The sequence below is a fragment of the Oxyura jamaicensis genome, chromosome 6, assembly GCF_011077185.1.
Source record: "Oxyura jamaicensis isolate SHBP4307 breed ruddy duck chromosome 6, BPBGC_Ojam_1.0, whole genome shotgun sequence".
NCBI classification, from domain to species: Eukaryota; Metazoa; Chordata; class Aves; order Anseriformes; family Anatidae; genus Oxyura; species Oxyura jamaicensis.
Genome location: NC_048898.1, coordinates 35,112,049 through 35,126,475, shown reverse-complemented (window position 1 = coordinate 35,126,475; position 14,427 = coordinate 35,112,049). Strand labels below are relative to the sequence as shown.

The following is a 14,427-nucleotide window of genomic DNA, read 5'->3' as shown; positions in this document are numbered from 1 at the left end:
GATATTTTAATACCATTTTTTCTTTGCTTACCAGAAATTCTTATATTGGACAAACAAGATGCATGGCTCATAGCTGCCTGCCGGAGTTTATCCGTGGCCCAGAAATAAAGTATAAAAACATATCTTTAATAATGCAGGATAGGGCTGTTCCTTAAGTGATTTATAAACTTCATAGATACAGCAAGTCACTGCTGAAGTAGATTTACTGCTATCTCTACACGAACATCATAGAAATAATAAGGCGAGCAGATGCAAAGTTAGAAGAGAGCCCCCATTTGTTTCAGCATGGCTGGGAGGTAAATCTGTCTTCCCATGTCACGGATCTGAGTTTTGCTTGTGGGCCAAGCAGAACTTCTAGGCAGAAAATAGAAACAAGTGCTGTGAGGAAGAAAGTCATTAAGAGACAGGGAGGGGGCAGGAAGGTGTATGCGAAGCAGCCCTGGATCTACTGCGCACCCGATCTCCAGGGAGCTGCAGCGCCAAGCCACTCCTCTTGTCCGTCCTCCCCAGCACAGCCCACCTTCATCTGGAAAGGGGAGAACTTGTCACAGGCAGCTGGGGACATGCCACTTTGCCTGGCTGAGACTGGAAGAAATCTTCTGTGCCTCGTTGTCCTGACCATGGCTGGTCACTGTGGTGTTTTCATGGTCTGACCCCATCCCAAAGTCCTGTCTGTGGCATCTGCCCTGAACACTAATCCTCCCCGACCAAAGGTATTAGGGCAGGCACTGGGAATAACGGGATTTGCCGACCAGTCTCCCAGAGAACAGCAGCAGGGTTTTTGAGAGGGGAAAGAGGATGCTTCAGGCTCCACTGAGCATCCACTGAGCTCCTCAGCGGCTCTCGGGACTCAGGGATGCCGAGGCAGCCCCATCCCCAGGTGCCAACCGGGGACCTTCCCTCCGCGCCCCGCTGGCGGCCGCCCCTCTCCCCAGGAGGAACCCCCCTCTCCCGCGGCACGGCCGCTCCGCACAGCTCCTCGGTGCCGCCCGACAGAGCCCCAGCTCCAGGCGCGTTCGGCCAGCTGGGCTCTCGTTACCCAGCCATGTATCATCAGGGTGACACTGCTGCTGACTAACTAATAACAACTCCAGATGGCAAGGGTACATTTTGGGAGCTCCTGACCGTGAAGTAGTAGTCTTGGAAAATCTGAAATATTATCTTTTAATGTGCCGCATTTATTCTCTTTCCAAAGAAGCGGGCCTCAGAGGTGGGCGGATTGAAGGCAATGCAAAGCTTGAAGAGCTCGTGGCGCTGGGCTTTGGCGTGCTCCTTCTGGAAGGGAAGGAAACCACAGTTTGAGACTGATGCCCACACAAAGCCTTTCTCAGGATTTTCTTCTCAGTAGGTACCAAAACGCCTCGTGTTCGGTTGTACGAGGTGAGGAAGGAGGAGGCTTGTCAATGCCTTCAGTCTCCGCTGCTGTCAATATGGAAACCCAAATGTTGTAGCCAGCGAAATCGCAGCAGGAGTGGGCTGAAAACTTTGAACTCTTCAGGGGGAAAAAAATGACATTTTATACAAATTCCATTAAAATGCAGGTTCTTTGTGTTCCTAGGGCCGTAAAGGAGGAGCCTCTTTCCCTTCGCGGAATGGAAAAACCTTGCTGATAGCTGCCTTAACTGATGAAAGGGTGGGCAGCGTTTTTAAACAGACTGGGAAAAGGACTCTTCATCCATCTATTTTCAGTCTTCAAATGAACAAACAGGAAAAATAAACACGTATGGTTTCTCGGTCCATTATTCTCCCTTCATTGTCAAAGCAGATGCTTGCTCAGTTAAAATAGACGGAAAGGTCTGTGGTTCCTGGAAAGGGCATGTTTTCATTTCAGCTGACACTTTTTGAAGCGATAAGGAAAACGATGTGCTATTTTTTCTTGCCAGATATCTGCTTATCCTTGTTGCTGTGTCTCAGCCCCCGACCCCCTGTAACACGGAGGGCTTTTCCTCCTGTCGCTGGGTCGCTGCACAGCTAAACCCCGGCGAGGCCGGCGCTCTGTGTCGTGCCCTTTCTGCTGCCTGGGCCGTTGCTGGGGCCGTGGTCACGGCTGAGCATCCTGCACCCTCCGGCCTCCCGCAGGACGGGCGCTTGGTGGCTGTGCCGCCGGCATTGCAGATCCGCGGCTGGGAGTTTCAGTCTGCGGCACGCAGGTGAGCGCCGCTAAAAGCATATGTTTACTTGTGCTGTTGAAATTTGAAAAAGCTGTTATTTAAAAAGAAAGCCTTCAACAGTCTGTGCAAGCATTGGCAGCCCCATCTTCTCAGCTGCAGACGCAGTCAAATTGTATTTGAGAGAACAATTTCAGACTTGCGGAGATATTCACTCAGAGCAGTTTAGGTACAAAGTCAACGCTACAGACGTGTAGGGAGCTGGTGTCAGGTTCGGTGTATGTTTAAGATCTGAAAATGTTAAAAAATAGGTTTATAGCTTTCATACTTAAGTAGTATTTACAGCAAAGATGGCAAGGCCAAAGAAATGCATTTTGCAGGAGCTGAGGTGCTGGGGTCAGTGGCAGTGCTCGGTCTCTGGGGACGTCTCTGCAGCAGCTGGAGTGCTGCTCCTGCCCCAGGGGCACGCATGGAGGCTGTGGTGCCAGGAAGAGATGCAAGGACTGGGGATGCTCTGGGGGCAGCAGGAGGAGAAGGGGGCACGTGTGCAGGATGCCGGGGCAATGAGTGTTGCTGGGCTACAGCAGGGATGTTGGACAGGGTCCATCTCTCCTTGGGGTTAGGAGCGGGATGCACAGGACAGCCCCCCAGAATAAAAGTTTCCATCTATGTTTGCTTTGAAATAACTGGTCCCAACTAAGTCTGCAGTCCTTTCAGTGAAATATCTCTAGCAGCTTCCCGGGGAGCGTTTGGTAGGAGCAGGCAGCCATGCCACCGGTGGGAGTGCTTCTGCAGAATTACATTTCAGCTGCAGGCGAAGCAGTAATGTGTAGCCATTGTAGGCTCAATGACTACAGTATAATTTTATTTATGGGTAAATAATACTTAGCGCTGAGCTCACAAACATTAATCTTAAAGCAAGGGTTTTACTTCTAACATTTCCTCCTATTGTAAAATTAATAACAGGTAAGACACACTGGTGAATTTAAAGGGCTGTTACCGCGCTGTCACTGAGGCACTGTGGAAGCACCTCGGTTCGCTTGCGTACAGACACAGCTGTGTCCCCAGACCTCTCTTCATGCAGATTTTCTGAGAACCCGGGATCACTCTGAGTTCCAGCAATAACAGCCAGGTGCAAAGCCAAGGTGATGTTTCAATTGCATCCTCTTTCACTGAATTAGAGCTCTCTAATGAGATAAAACTGAATCTATTCTGAAGGCTTCTGTGAGCTGCGTTTCACTGGGAAGTCTTGATGTATCACAACAGCAGAGTTGGAACAAAAAAAAGATGGTTTGCCAACTCAGATTTGTTGCTCTAAATATCTGCGATCCTGATGCTACCAGGATATGTGGCTCAAATTGAATACAGCGAGCCTGCCTGCCTGTGGATTCCCTTCCTATTCTCATTTCTCATGAGAAATTGTCTCTTAAAAAGCTTCCGTATAAGTGAATGTTTCCATCTACCCTAGCCTTACTCCTGACTTTATGGCTTCTCCTTGACTCAGGACCCTCCTTTGATGTGCCCTCTTGCAAATGACACACTTTCACTTCAAAATCCTAATTCATAAATGTCAACACCTTCAGAGACAGGAAAGTAAATGTGGGCTCTAAATCTTTATTTAAACTCACGAGGACATCCTCTGAGTTTTAAAGAGCCCAGCGTTAAGCAGTTTCCATTGGATTCTTAGCCTAAATCAGCAGTAACAGGACGTCTCCCAGCCTTGTACCACAGCCTCTCGCCCTATCAGTCATGAAAAGTTTGCATCTCATACATACTCAGGGTGTGCAGCTCCAAGACTTACCGATCCATATTTTGAGATTTATTGGGCATTATCCTGTCTTTTAACTATAAATTTACTCATTTACGTTTGTGATGTGATGTGTCAAGGTAGTTTCAGCATTTGCATGATCCTGGTAGAATCGTGAAGTGTTTCAAAGACGAATTGAGTGCTACCTAAATTATTCATGTGCGGCGTCTGGGAATCTTTACATTGCTTTCCTAAATCAGAAGAACTAGGAAAACTGGAAGCCTCAGCTCTTACCCTTGTAATAACGTGTCATTCTGAAAGGAATTAGAAATAATACTGCCACTTTTTAGCACTTTTTGTGAGCACTGCTACACATAAATGCTTTGTGCTTTCTGACGGAAAGCTAGGGATGGCGTATTTTGACCATCATCACGACTGCAATCTGAGGAATACAGCGGGCTCCTTCCCGGTGACAACAGTGTGAAACGATTACGGACACCGGGTCTTCGCTGCCAGCCTGGTGTGAATGCCAGGCACTTGGGAGCAAGGCGCTTTGCGAGGCGAGGGGGGGGCTGAGCAGAGCAGAGGGACAGGCAGGATGCCCCAGCTGCTGGGTGTCACACAGCCCCTGGTGGCCTGCGAGTGGCTCCTGCTCCTGGGGCGGGTGCTGGTACCACGGCCCCATGGCAATGAGGGCAGCCGCTGGGGCAGAGGTGGCATTACTGCTGTAAACACGGGGTGACACCCCAGCAGTGTCACACCCCCAGCAGTGTCACACCCCCAGCAGTGTCACACCCCAGCAGTGTCACACCCCCAGCAGTGTCACCCCCAGCAATGTCACACCCCCAGCAATGTCACCCCCCAGCAGTGTCACACCCCACCCCAGCAGTGTCACACCTCAGCAGTGTCACCCCCAGCAGTGTCTCTAGCCCAACGCTCCCCTGTGCATGCTTCCCCGTGCTGGCAGAGGTCACTTTGAGGAGCCACCAGGTGTCACCATGAAGGTGTCACCCTGGAAGGCCAGGTGGGAGCGGGGACCTCTCCATGTCTCTGCGGGAGGCTGAGCCCCTCTTCATGCTTCTGCTTTACCACCACCGTTGGTCCATCCCTAACAGCTTTTGTAGCGGCGGTGGCCCAGGGACACCACCTCTGGTTTCATCTCGTTCTCCACAACGACGGCTAATTCAAATCCCTGTTAGAAGTCATCAGACACTGGGAGACAGAGCAGCCAGAGTGTCACTGAAATAAGCTGAAAATGGGTTCCTAAAAATGTTACAGACTGCAATCCACCCTGCAGGCCTCTTGTGTGCGTCGCTGCCTCCACGGGGACCTTCTGTCGGTGTTCCTGATCCGGCCCCAGCCACGGAGCTTCTTAAGGCTCAGACATTTCGGTCAGGCAGGCGGTACGTGTGCTTGTTATCAGCCATCTCAAAGTTAATACCCCTACTGTTCAAAGCATCCCTGATGTGCAGCTGATCTGGGTGACCACCAGAGCTCTTCCCAGCTAACAAAGGTGCTCTCGAAGCCGAGGTCCCTGCGCGGCACAGCGGCGCAGCCACAGACCGCAGCACTGACCCGGGCCAGCAGGGTCTGCCTGCAGGACAGCTGCTGTCCTCAACCACCGGCAGCAGGGATTTCTTTAAACACCCAGCCTCTGGCTCAAAATAGCTGCTGTTCAGAATATCCAAAAACCGACCAACTCTAACCAGGTAGAGGTGCAAGTAAAAAGCTCAGAAATGTCTTTAGCACTTACTTTGAAGCAAAGCTATTTCAATGAATTCCAATTAAAGATCAAAAAACCACCACCGTCACTAGAAGGTACCTGTGAGTACCAAGAGATGCAGATGGTTTTTGCACTAATTGTTCCAGTCCAAGTCCCTACGCCACGTTCAGGCTGCACCAGCTCACATTGCCCCCTTGTATTTAAATAAGAAAAGCCGATTCCATGATGCTTTATTTAGTTCACCAAAATGGAGAAATAAAACCTGCTATATTTTGCATTTCAAAGTTATCTGACAAATTTTATAGACCTCTGAATTTAAAAAAGAGATGATGTTTCAAAAGTCCCTGGCAATACAGTAACTCACTATAATTTGCTATTCTGTTTATCATACATTTTTTTTTCCCCAGTCCTTTGCATAGTCCCCCCAAAAATCCCCACTCAAATGACTTGTTAAGTAATGTCATCAAATATATTTGGAGCAAAGACAAAGTAACCTGAAAACAAAGACAACTTGAACCTCTTGCTTGTTGAATAGTCAATGCAAATCATGAAAATGAGTCAGAAATTAAACCACTGTGCTCCAGCAGAAATGTTTTAAGCTTCACTTGACAACTTTGGTTTGCTTCAGACAGGAAAATGTTCCTGGGGAAACGTTTCTCTAGTTAAAGGAGGATTTTAGTGCTGCAAAAAACACTGAACTTGTCAGAAACTTTGCAGCTATGCTCTTAGAAAAGAAAGCGTTGACTGTTTTTACGGCTTACTTTTCAGATCAATGTCAGAAGGCATTATTTCGTGGCGCTGAGCCCGCCATGCAGCATCCCCCCGCTCACGTCCCTTCAGGCTTCGGGTCTCCAGCCCCTTGACTTTAGCGTGGACACATGACAGGCAGCATCCCTAAGGTGCAGCTGAACGCTGTCAACAACTGGACCTTTCAGTCCTTAAATTACCTACAGTAAAGTTAGTGTTTCATCTGCTTTTGTTTCAGTTGCCCATATGAGTCTGGGTAACTGCAACCTTAACCTTAAATCTCCCCTCTGATATAAAGTCACACTGCAACCTGCTCCTGTTGGTAATCAGGATTTCTGATCAGCAAAATCTCCCTCATATAGGTCGGAGAGACCTTTATCTTAATGAAGTTATTAAAAATCTACCCACCCCTATTCAAGAAAGCCACCTGAGGATGGCGGAGTAGGGGCAGAGCTGCCACCGCTGCGTGCCCCCGGGGCCACCTCGGCACCGCTCGGCGCCCGCTGGCAGAGGACGTGTGGGGACTTGCTGCATGGAGCTGAACGGGCTCAGAATAGTCCTTCCATATGTTGTTTCTCCAGGAGCTGGCAAAACTTTGGTTAAGACAAGCTAAGCACACAACAAATGGGGAAAGTATGCAAACACGTTTGATTTAGGTGGGAGAATTTCACTCCTCTGTCATTCGACTATGGCAAAAGCTCTGCAAATGCTCATCCAAACCTAATGCTCTTTCCAGCCCACGTTCTCGGGGACCAGTGGTGATTTTCTCTGGACAGACTCATTGGACATTTCTCCCACCACTAGGTTTATTTCCCTTTTTTTTATTACCCAGACTCTGTGCTTGCAAGTGGGGAGGCACGGACTGTAAAACCAAAGCCAAATAAATGAGATATCCCCAAGGTGCTTTGGCAGACAGCTTCCACCCTCACCCATGGGGGCATTTAGTGCTCAGTGGACATCAAATCTGGAGGCTGCTGCTACCACCACCAAAACGACTCCCCTTTCTGGTGTCAGACCCGAGGGAAGGGCTCTCCCACCTCCCCAGAGCACCCCTGGGTGCTGCCAGGGAACATGCCAGCCGGACCCAGGGTTGGTGTTGGCATGCTCCGAGGAGCGCAGCTCACAAGCTGCCTGCCCTGGGCAGCCAGGCGTGCTGCCAGCACCACCCCGTGCAGAAGGCAGCCCCCATCCATCTGCACTGGACGCTCATTTGCCCCGAGCTAGTGATGTGAGAGGCTTTGTATTAACCTTCCACAGGCCCACAGGGGCTGCTGCAGCCTGCGTGGGGCAGAGCGAGGACACAGAACGAGAGCTGGGGCCCTGGGAGCCTGCGGCAGGACTCCACTCAAGGGCAGGATTTCACTGGGTATTTTGGCCTGGGGAGACACAGATACAGCCAGCATCACAGTTCTGCAGGTCCATCTGCTCCGGCCCACATGGCAAGGGCTTTGTTAATACATAATTTTTTTTTTCTTCATGTACCAGTTGTTTATCATGTTATAACATTGCCCATAGGAGTTTGGGGGGAATATTAGGGAGTTTAGGCACTGCGACACTTGTGTCGCGATCACATAGAAATTTGTTACTACAGTTAACGTTCAAAGTAGGGAATATAAATTAAAGGAGCATATATTCCTGCTTTTCCCACTTAGAAATGTACTATCAGCGTACAAAATGTTGCTGTAAGTCAACAGAAAACTAAAAACATGTTAGACCCCAGCTTCTAGCGAGCCAGATTTCTTCGGAGAGATTTCAGCAGGCAGGCTGCCAAGCTGGGAACTGCAGCCACGGAGATATATTTCTTTTTGCTCCGGCTCATTAGCAAGAAGCAGCTGTTAGTTCATTCAGTATTAATGTCAGCCATAATGAAAGACACCCACTTGTAGGAAGAGGTGAATTTGGAGAGAACTATAAAGAAGGACTCTGTGCCAAATTACACGGTATCAGTCAGGGTGGCTGAATTATAACAAGACTCAATTTTTGTGAAACCATAAAGGAATCATGATAAAAGTAGGAAAGATGTGCATAGTCCTGACTCAGCAGGCTCTAACCGTAATGCACGCACTTGACTTGAAATTAATGCAACGTATAAAATTAAGAGGAATTTTGCTGGGATGACTTCAAATGTTGAGGCCTAAGATATATACATGTATATATATATGTACGATACTGTTCATGCTTGATGCAACCTGACTGCGGCTGCTTAGAAAATTTCCCCCAAGGGAATATCTGAAAAAGCCTTCTGAAATGAAACTCAATTCATTTATTCTCCACTTCTGGAAGTATAGGACAAGACTTTACAAACATTTAACCATTTTTCTGCTTTTTAAGAGCTAAAAAGGAAGCAGTAAATCTGCAGGAAGGGTATTCATTGTATAATGGAGCTAGAAAACATGGAATCAAAGTATTCACTGGAGGATTTTTTTTTTTTTAAATATATATACTCTTTTTTTTTCCTTTTTTTTTCCCTTTCTTCTCAGAATTATATAGGGATGGGGCTGCTAAGCAAGGGGAGGGTAGGAAAGAAAATAACCCAGAATGAGTAGGCTTTGCTTGCAGCCATGGGGTATAGCTGGACTTGCTCCTTTCATACAAAACCCAGACAGAAGCTACTGACTTGGCTGTATAAAAGAGGGGAGCAGCAGAACTGCCACCTGCGGCACGAAGCTGCTCATGGGGCTGGGGCTGAGCCCATGGCCTGAGGAGAGAGGGCAAGGGCTGGGCGCTCACAGAAACTGAGCTCTGGGGCTCCAGAAGGTGGCTGGAGCAGGCTGCTGGGGGAGCACAGACAGCCCAAATAGCTCCCGTGCCTGGTGCACGGCTAAATAAAATACTTCAGCTGCCAATGCTGCAGATGTGGCACCATCAGAGTGTTCCACATGCCCTCTAAGAGAAGAGAAAAGAGCACAATTGTGGAATAAATGATGAGTTCATTTACGTTACAGAGATGCTGCCTCGTCTGCCATTGAAGACAGCCTCATCTAGCATCATACTGGTGTGCATGCAGTCTATTTGCTTCTAACAAATCATGTCGATTCTCTTTCTCCCTGCTCCCCTGTTGGTATTAAAAACCTTTCCAGCAGGACTCCAGCAAGCTGCCAGAGGAGAAGGCAACTGTGTGCCGAGCGCTGCCAGGGGTAAACTGAGTGTGTGCACACCTTTGCCAGCCTGTTTCACTCATACCCGCCTTGGGGTCTTCTCGTTACTACAGCAGGCTCAAAATCCCAGGGCTGAAACGTGATTTTCAACCCCACCGAGCCTCTTTAAGGCTGGCTTAGCAAATCCTCCTGTTGCATCCCACGCCGCCCCAACCCTGCTGCGATGCTGCACACCCCTGCCCTGCCACCTCCGCCCCCCAGACCCATGGCACAGCCAAGGGACCGGGCTCCTGCTGCCTCTCCTGCTCCTTCCTCCCAGTTCAATCCGGTGTCGTCGGGAAGGGAGGGGACGGGAGCAGCCCAGAGCCTGGGGCCGGGCAGTGCCACAGGGGGAACCCTGACGGGTTTCGGTCACGTCGTGGTGCTTTTGTGGTCAGGGGATCAGGAGGGCATTACCCTGTTACTGCGATGCTTGAAGCCATTTGTACGTGTCTCAGAGAAATGTATAGTTAACATATATAAAACGCAGAAACATCCGAGTAATTTTAAAATTAAAATAGAAAAGACCAAACCCAGCATGTATGCACAGGGCCCCAGAGCCACCACGGCCACTGCTGCTGTAAGCCAGCCCCATGCCTGGCCGGGGGACACGATGGGCATGACCGACCCTGAGCAGAAAGCGTTTGGGCTTGGGAGGTGTCGGCTATTAAAGCCAGTAACGCGGACAGAGCGAGGCTCGCTGCGCTCCCGCAGAAATATGAGACAATTTTTGTGCATGGCAACTTCAGGGAGTTTTATAGATTTAAAGTCGGCGTGATTGCGAGGGGTGGAAAGAAAGAAAATGCGAGATCGGAGATAAGAGATGGGAAAGCAAACAGCGAGAGCTGATTGGGGCCAAGCAGAGAGAAATCAAATTCTCATTGCAGCTTCTTAACAGATAAAATCCAAATCAAAGCAAATGTGATGAAATGGCAGTATTAGAAATGTACTGTAACGGGAAGGATCGTGCGCTGCTAACTGTACTTCAAAGCGTGCCCGAGACGTACACCTGTGACTCGTGTGAGGCCAGGGGGGCCTGCACCTCGAGGAGCCCGGCTGCACCTCGAGGACACCGGCTGCACCTCGAGGAGATCGACTGCACCTCGAGGAGATCGACTGCACCTCGAGGAGATCGACTGCACCTCGAGGACACTGGCTGCACCTCGAGGAGCCCGGCTGCACCTCGAGGAGCCCGGCTGCACCTCGAGGAAATCGGCTGCACCTCGAGGACACCGGCTGCACCTCAAGGAAATCGGCTGCACCTCCAGGAGCCCGGCTGCACCTCGAGGACACCGGCTGCCATCACCCAGAGCTGCCCCATGTGGAAGCAAGGGGGGTCGGGAGGGTCGTCGCCTTCACGGCCCACACCTGGGAAAATCCCACCCCTGCACAGCAGGGAGCATGGGGGATAAAAAGGGTGGGAAGGGCAGGCTGCTGCCTCTTGGGGGGGTGGTCAGTGGTGGGGCTGTGCTGGTGGGTGCCCAGAGTATTTGTGCTGGGGCTTGGTTTGTGCCTTTTTGTCATCTTCCTGCAGCCACCGGGGCCTTTGGTGCTGCCTTGTGTGTGCAGGCTGGGCCAGTGCTGTAACTGAGAACCACCTGCTGCAGGTGTGGTGTCCTTGTACCTTCCTGGCAACTGGCGAGCAAAAGACTTTTTGACATTCCTTTGAAAAGCTCTTGCACAACTTATGGGTAAGCAGGTGCCTGAAACTTCATTTATTTAACGGTAGGTAGGCAGCCTAACTCTGAGCTAGGCCAAGCATTGTTTTATGGTGACAAAATGGTCTTGGCTTTTCTATGTGGAGTAACACTTGTGCTTGTCTTAATGTTAAGCTTGTGATGGTGAGAGGGGAAGCCCAGCAGGGGTGGCCGGAGGCTGGAAGAGGGCTGGCTGGTAAAATCAGGGTGCTGCCCTCCTCTTCTTCCTCCTCGCTTGCTGACCTCGTGCCCCTGGTCCTGCTCCTGGGCTGCTTGCTTGTGGTGCTTTGCAGCTGCCTGTCCTGGCACGGTGCTGGGGTGAAACGTTCCAGTCCTTGATCTGGGTGCAGCACTGAGGTTACCCTCTGAGAGCCTGGTGTTTCACCTGCTGTTCTTCCCAGTCCCACAAGCAGGTCGTAGTTTGGTGTCTGCTAACAGCACTTTTATGTCTCCTCTGTGTGAGGAGGCAAAGCGTGGGCATGCAGCTGTTTCTGTGACAATAGGGGTGTCAGTGTGCATGCAGGTTTTTAGCTAAAAGTGATGAAAATAACCACTTCTAGAGCTTGGCTTTGCTCCCTGAGATTGCACCTCATTTAAAATCATCAAACTTTTTCCACCAAGGGGGCAATGCACAGAGGGATTTCAGCTGCTGCTTGCTTTTGCTTTGCTAGGGAAGCAGGCTTTGAGGGACAATGCATTATGAGCTCCTTGGCTTTAGCCATGTATTTTATACAGACACTGGATGAATATGTAAACTGTAGCATCTCTTCAGTTTGGTATGGGGTAGTTATAAATTCCTAAACCAAAAATAGGCTTATCAGGAAAGCTCTGTTCTCATTAGGATATTCAAATATGCGGTGATTTTGCATGTGCATATATTAAGTAACCTGGTTTCAAGGATTCCCGTGGAATAATGCGGTGTGGTTAAGACTATGGGCCATAAGTGGTGGTGAGCGGGAAATGAGCAGGAAACAAGCCTGAAGCTGGTGTATATGCTTCTATGTGGGTAGCATTTTAAGAAATTAGGTACTACTCTGAGCAGTGTTTATGCTAATTTGATTTCTTTGTATCCTACTTTCCTCCAAACCCTCTAAAATTTTTCAGAGGAGGGGAGGCGGTGAGAGTGTCCTTTCTCATGGTGCTTGTTCAAGCTTACAGAAATTCCCGGTGCCTGGGAGTCACCTTTCCACTACTCAGGGTGAAGCGCTGCTCCCATGAGCATAATTTCGTAGCAGACAAACCAAATGAGCGTGGTGAATTACGGGTACCTGGGCTTTCTACCAGCGTGGCAGCAGAGCCCTTCTGCTGCTGGAGGCCACCAGGTGTGGGGAAGAACAAGGCTGGAGGCTGTGGTGGCATCAACTGCTGAAGTCCTGTGAGGCCTCTGAGCAGAGGACTGGGAGGAGAGGAGTGAGGCCTTCTGGCTTCCCTGGTGTTTCTCTGACAAACCCTTTGCCATGGGGTTGTGGTCCTTTCTCTGTCACCAGGGCAGGAGCTCTGGTCCCTGCTTGAGCCTAGGCGGGATGAGGCAGGAGCAGATCAGAGGCTGGGTTAGAGGCTTGCTTAGCATGTCGAAATTCTGCAAGCAGACCTAAATGTGTCATTTTAAGTATATCATGTAAGATAATTCAGCTTCTTCACACTGAGCAGAGCACCTAGTATTGCTGGGGCTGTGCTACTGGCTGAAGTACAGCTGTGACTTGCGCATTAAAAACATGAAGCCACAATTAAGCTTATTTCTTCCCTGCATGCAAGTACGTATGTGAGGCAAGAGGCATCTGCTTGCAGCTGTCAGCATGAGCCACATGTCATCAGGTCACCTTACCTGGTGGCTCATGCAGCCAGCTGTGAAACCCTGCGTTACATGCATTGCTGAGAGGAGACCTCCAGGTGAGCCTGACTGAGAATCGCAGCCGGAGGAGCAGTGGGTTTCAAGGCAAAAGTTCCCTCTGCAGGGTATAATGAAGGTGCACAAGCTGTGTGCTTGCTTTATTTGCTAGGTAATGTTCTCTGCCTTCATCACAGGGCAAAACCAAATGGGAGAAAATCCTCATTTAAGAGCATCATTGTGCTCTCAAGTTGAGGAAAAAAGTGCATGAATAAGTGGAAGTCTTGAGGAAAATAACCATTTATAATAGCAGAGTGCAGTAATTACTGCACAAGGCAACATTTGTAACTTTGGGGACTTGTGGATTAGACAAGTTCTAGAAGCACAAATGTATTTTTATTATCCTGAGACATGTTCTCTTATTCCCTGCTACTTCACAACCAGAGCACTACTGGATTTTATTGTTTGACAGCTTAATATCTGCTTTCCCTACAGTGGCAGATCTGATGGCTAACGCAGGTACAGAGGGGGATGTTGCCAATGTTTTATTTCTGAGCCAGGTGAATGACCGGAGAAGTACGTGCATGTCTGATTAATTGGATGGCTCATTGATTTGTTTGCTCTGCAGCAGCGCTGATTACAGCTGTAACGAGACGTGACCCCTCTCGGTGGGATGGCAGGGGCTATTTCCCTGGCTGTGGCAGGTTCTGGTGCCCCCATGCTGGGAGGGTGAGGAGGGGCTGCCTGCACCTTGCAGTGGGCACGGGCTGTGCCACGGGTCTGCCTCCCCTTCCACCTCACCAGGGGAACCTTGCCTTTTGTTAACACGTGCATCTCTTCTGCTGATGCTCCTTTGGGGATCTTGGCACCAGATAAAGAACGGAGTGCTTCAGCAGCACCCCGAGGTGCTGGAAGCTCCTGCCCTGCCCTGGCAGGGACTCGTGGGCACAGAAACCAGGCGGAGCCAGGGACTGAACTTGTAGAAATGCTGTCCAAGCCCAGGCCTGGCTAGTAAATACATAGTCTGGTTATCCCTGAAGGAAGGTTAGGAGAGGTGTTCGAGAGCCTGGCAGGTCACAGATCCAAGCTGTGTTTCTCTACGTTTGGAGGCTGTTATTTTAAAAACACTTTAGGAATGAGCTACTTCAAAGTGTATGTAAACTAAAAATATTACTTCTAATAAGCCATATCTTATTTAGCAGTGTGAACACACTTCTAAATCCTCGCTTTCCAGAGAGATGTAACGTGCAATCCAAGACCATAAAATGTTGAACTCAGCAAGCTGCTCTCTGCCTGACAGCCAGGTAGTGATTAACTTAAATGATGCCTTTCTACACGGGGTGTTTCGATGTCTAATGAACTTCTGGATAATGCTGATTGCAATCAGTTCTCTGTCCAAAATTCACAGAATGATGGCTTTTCTCTTTTGCAAATAATTCA

General features: G+C 49.5%; 1 protein-coding gene across 1 annotated transcript in view; it reads left to right on the top strand.

Annotated features, from left to right (window-relative positions):
- Window positions 1-11,120: 11,120 nt before the first annotated feature.
- The window catches only part of TCERG1L (transcription elongation regulator 1 like), a gene marked incomplete at its 5' end in the record, with an annotated part of 102,397 nt that continues 99,090 nt past the window's right edge, over window positions 11,121-14,427 (top strand). The window contains one exon of the mRNA XM_035330119.1: window positions 11,121-11,153. Coding sequence (XP_035186010.1) covers window positions 11,121-11,153 — 33 coding nt within the window. The remainder of the gene's footprint in view (window positions 11,154-14,427) is intronic.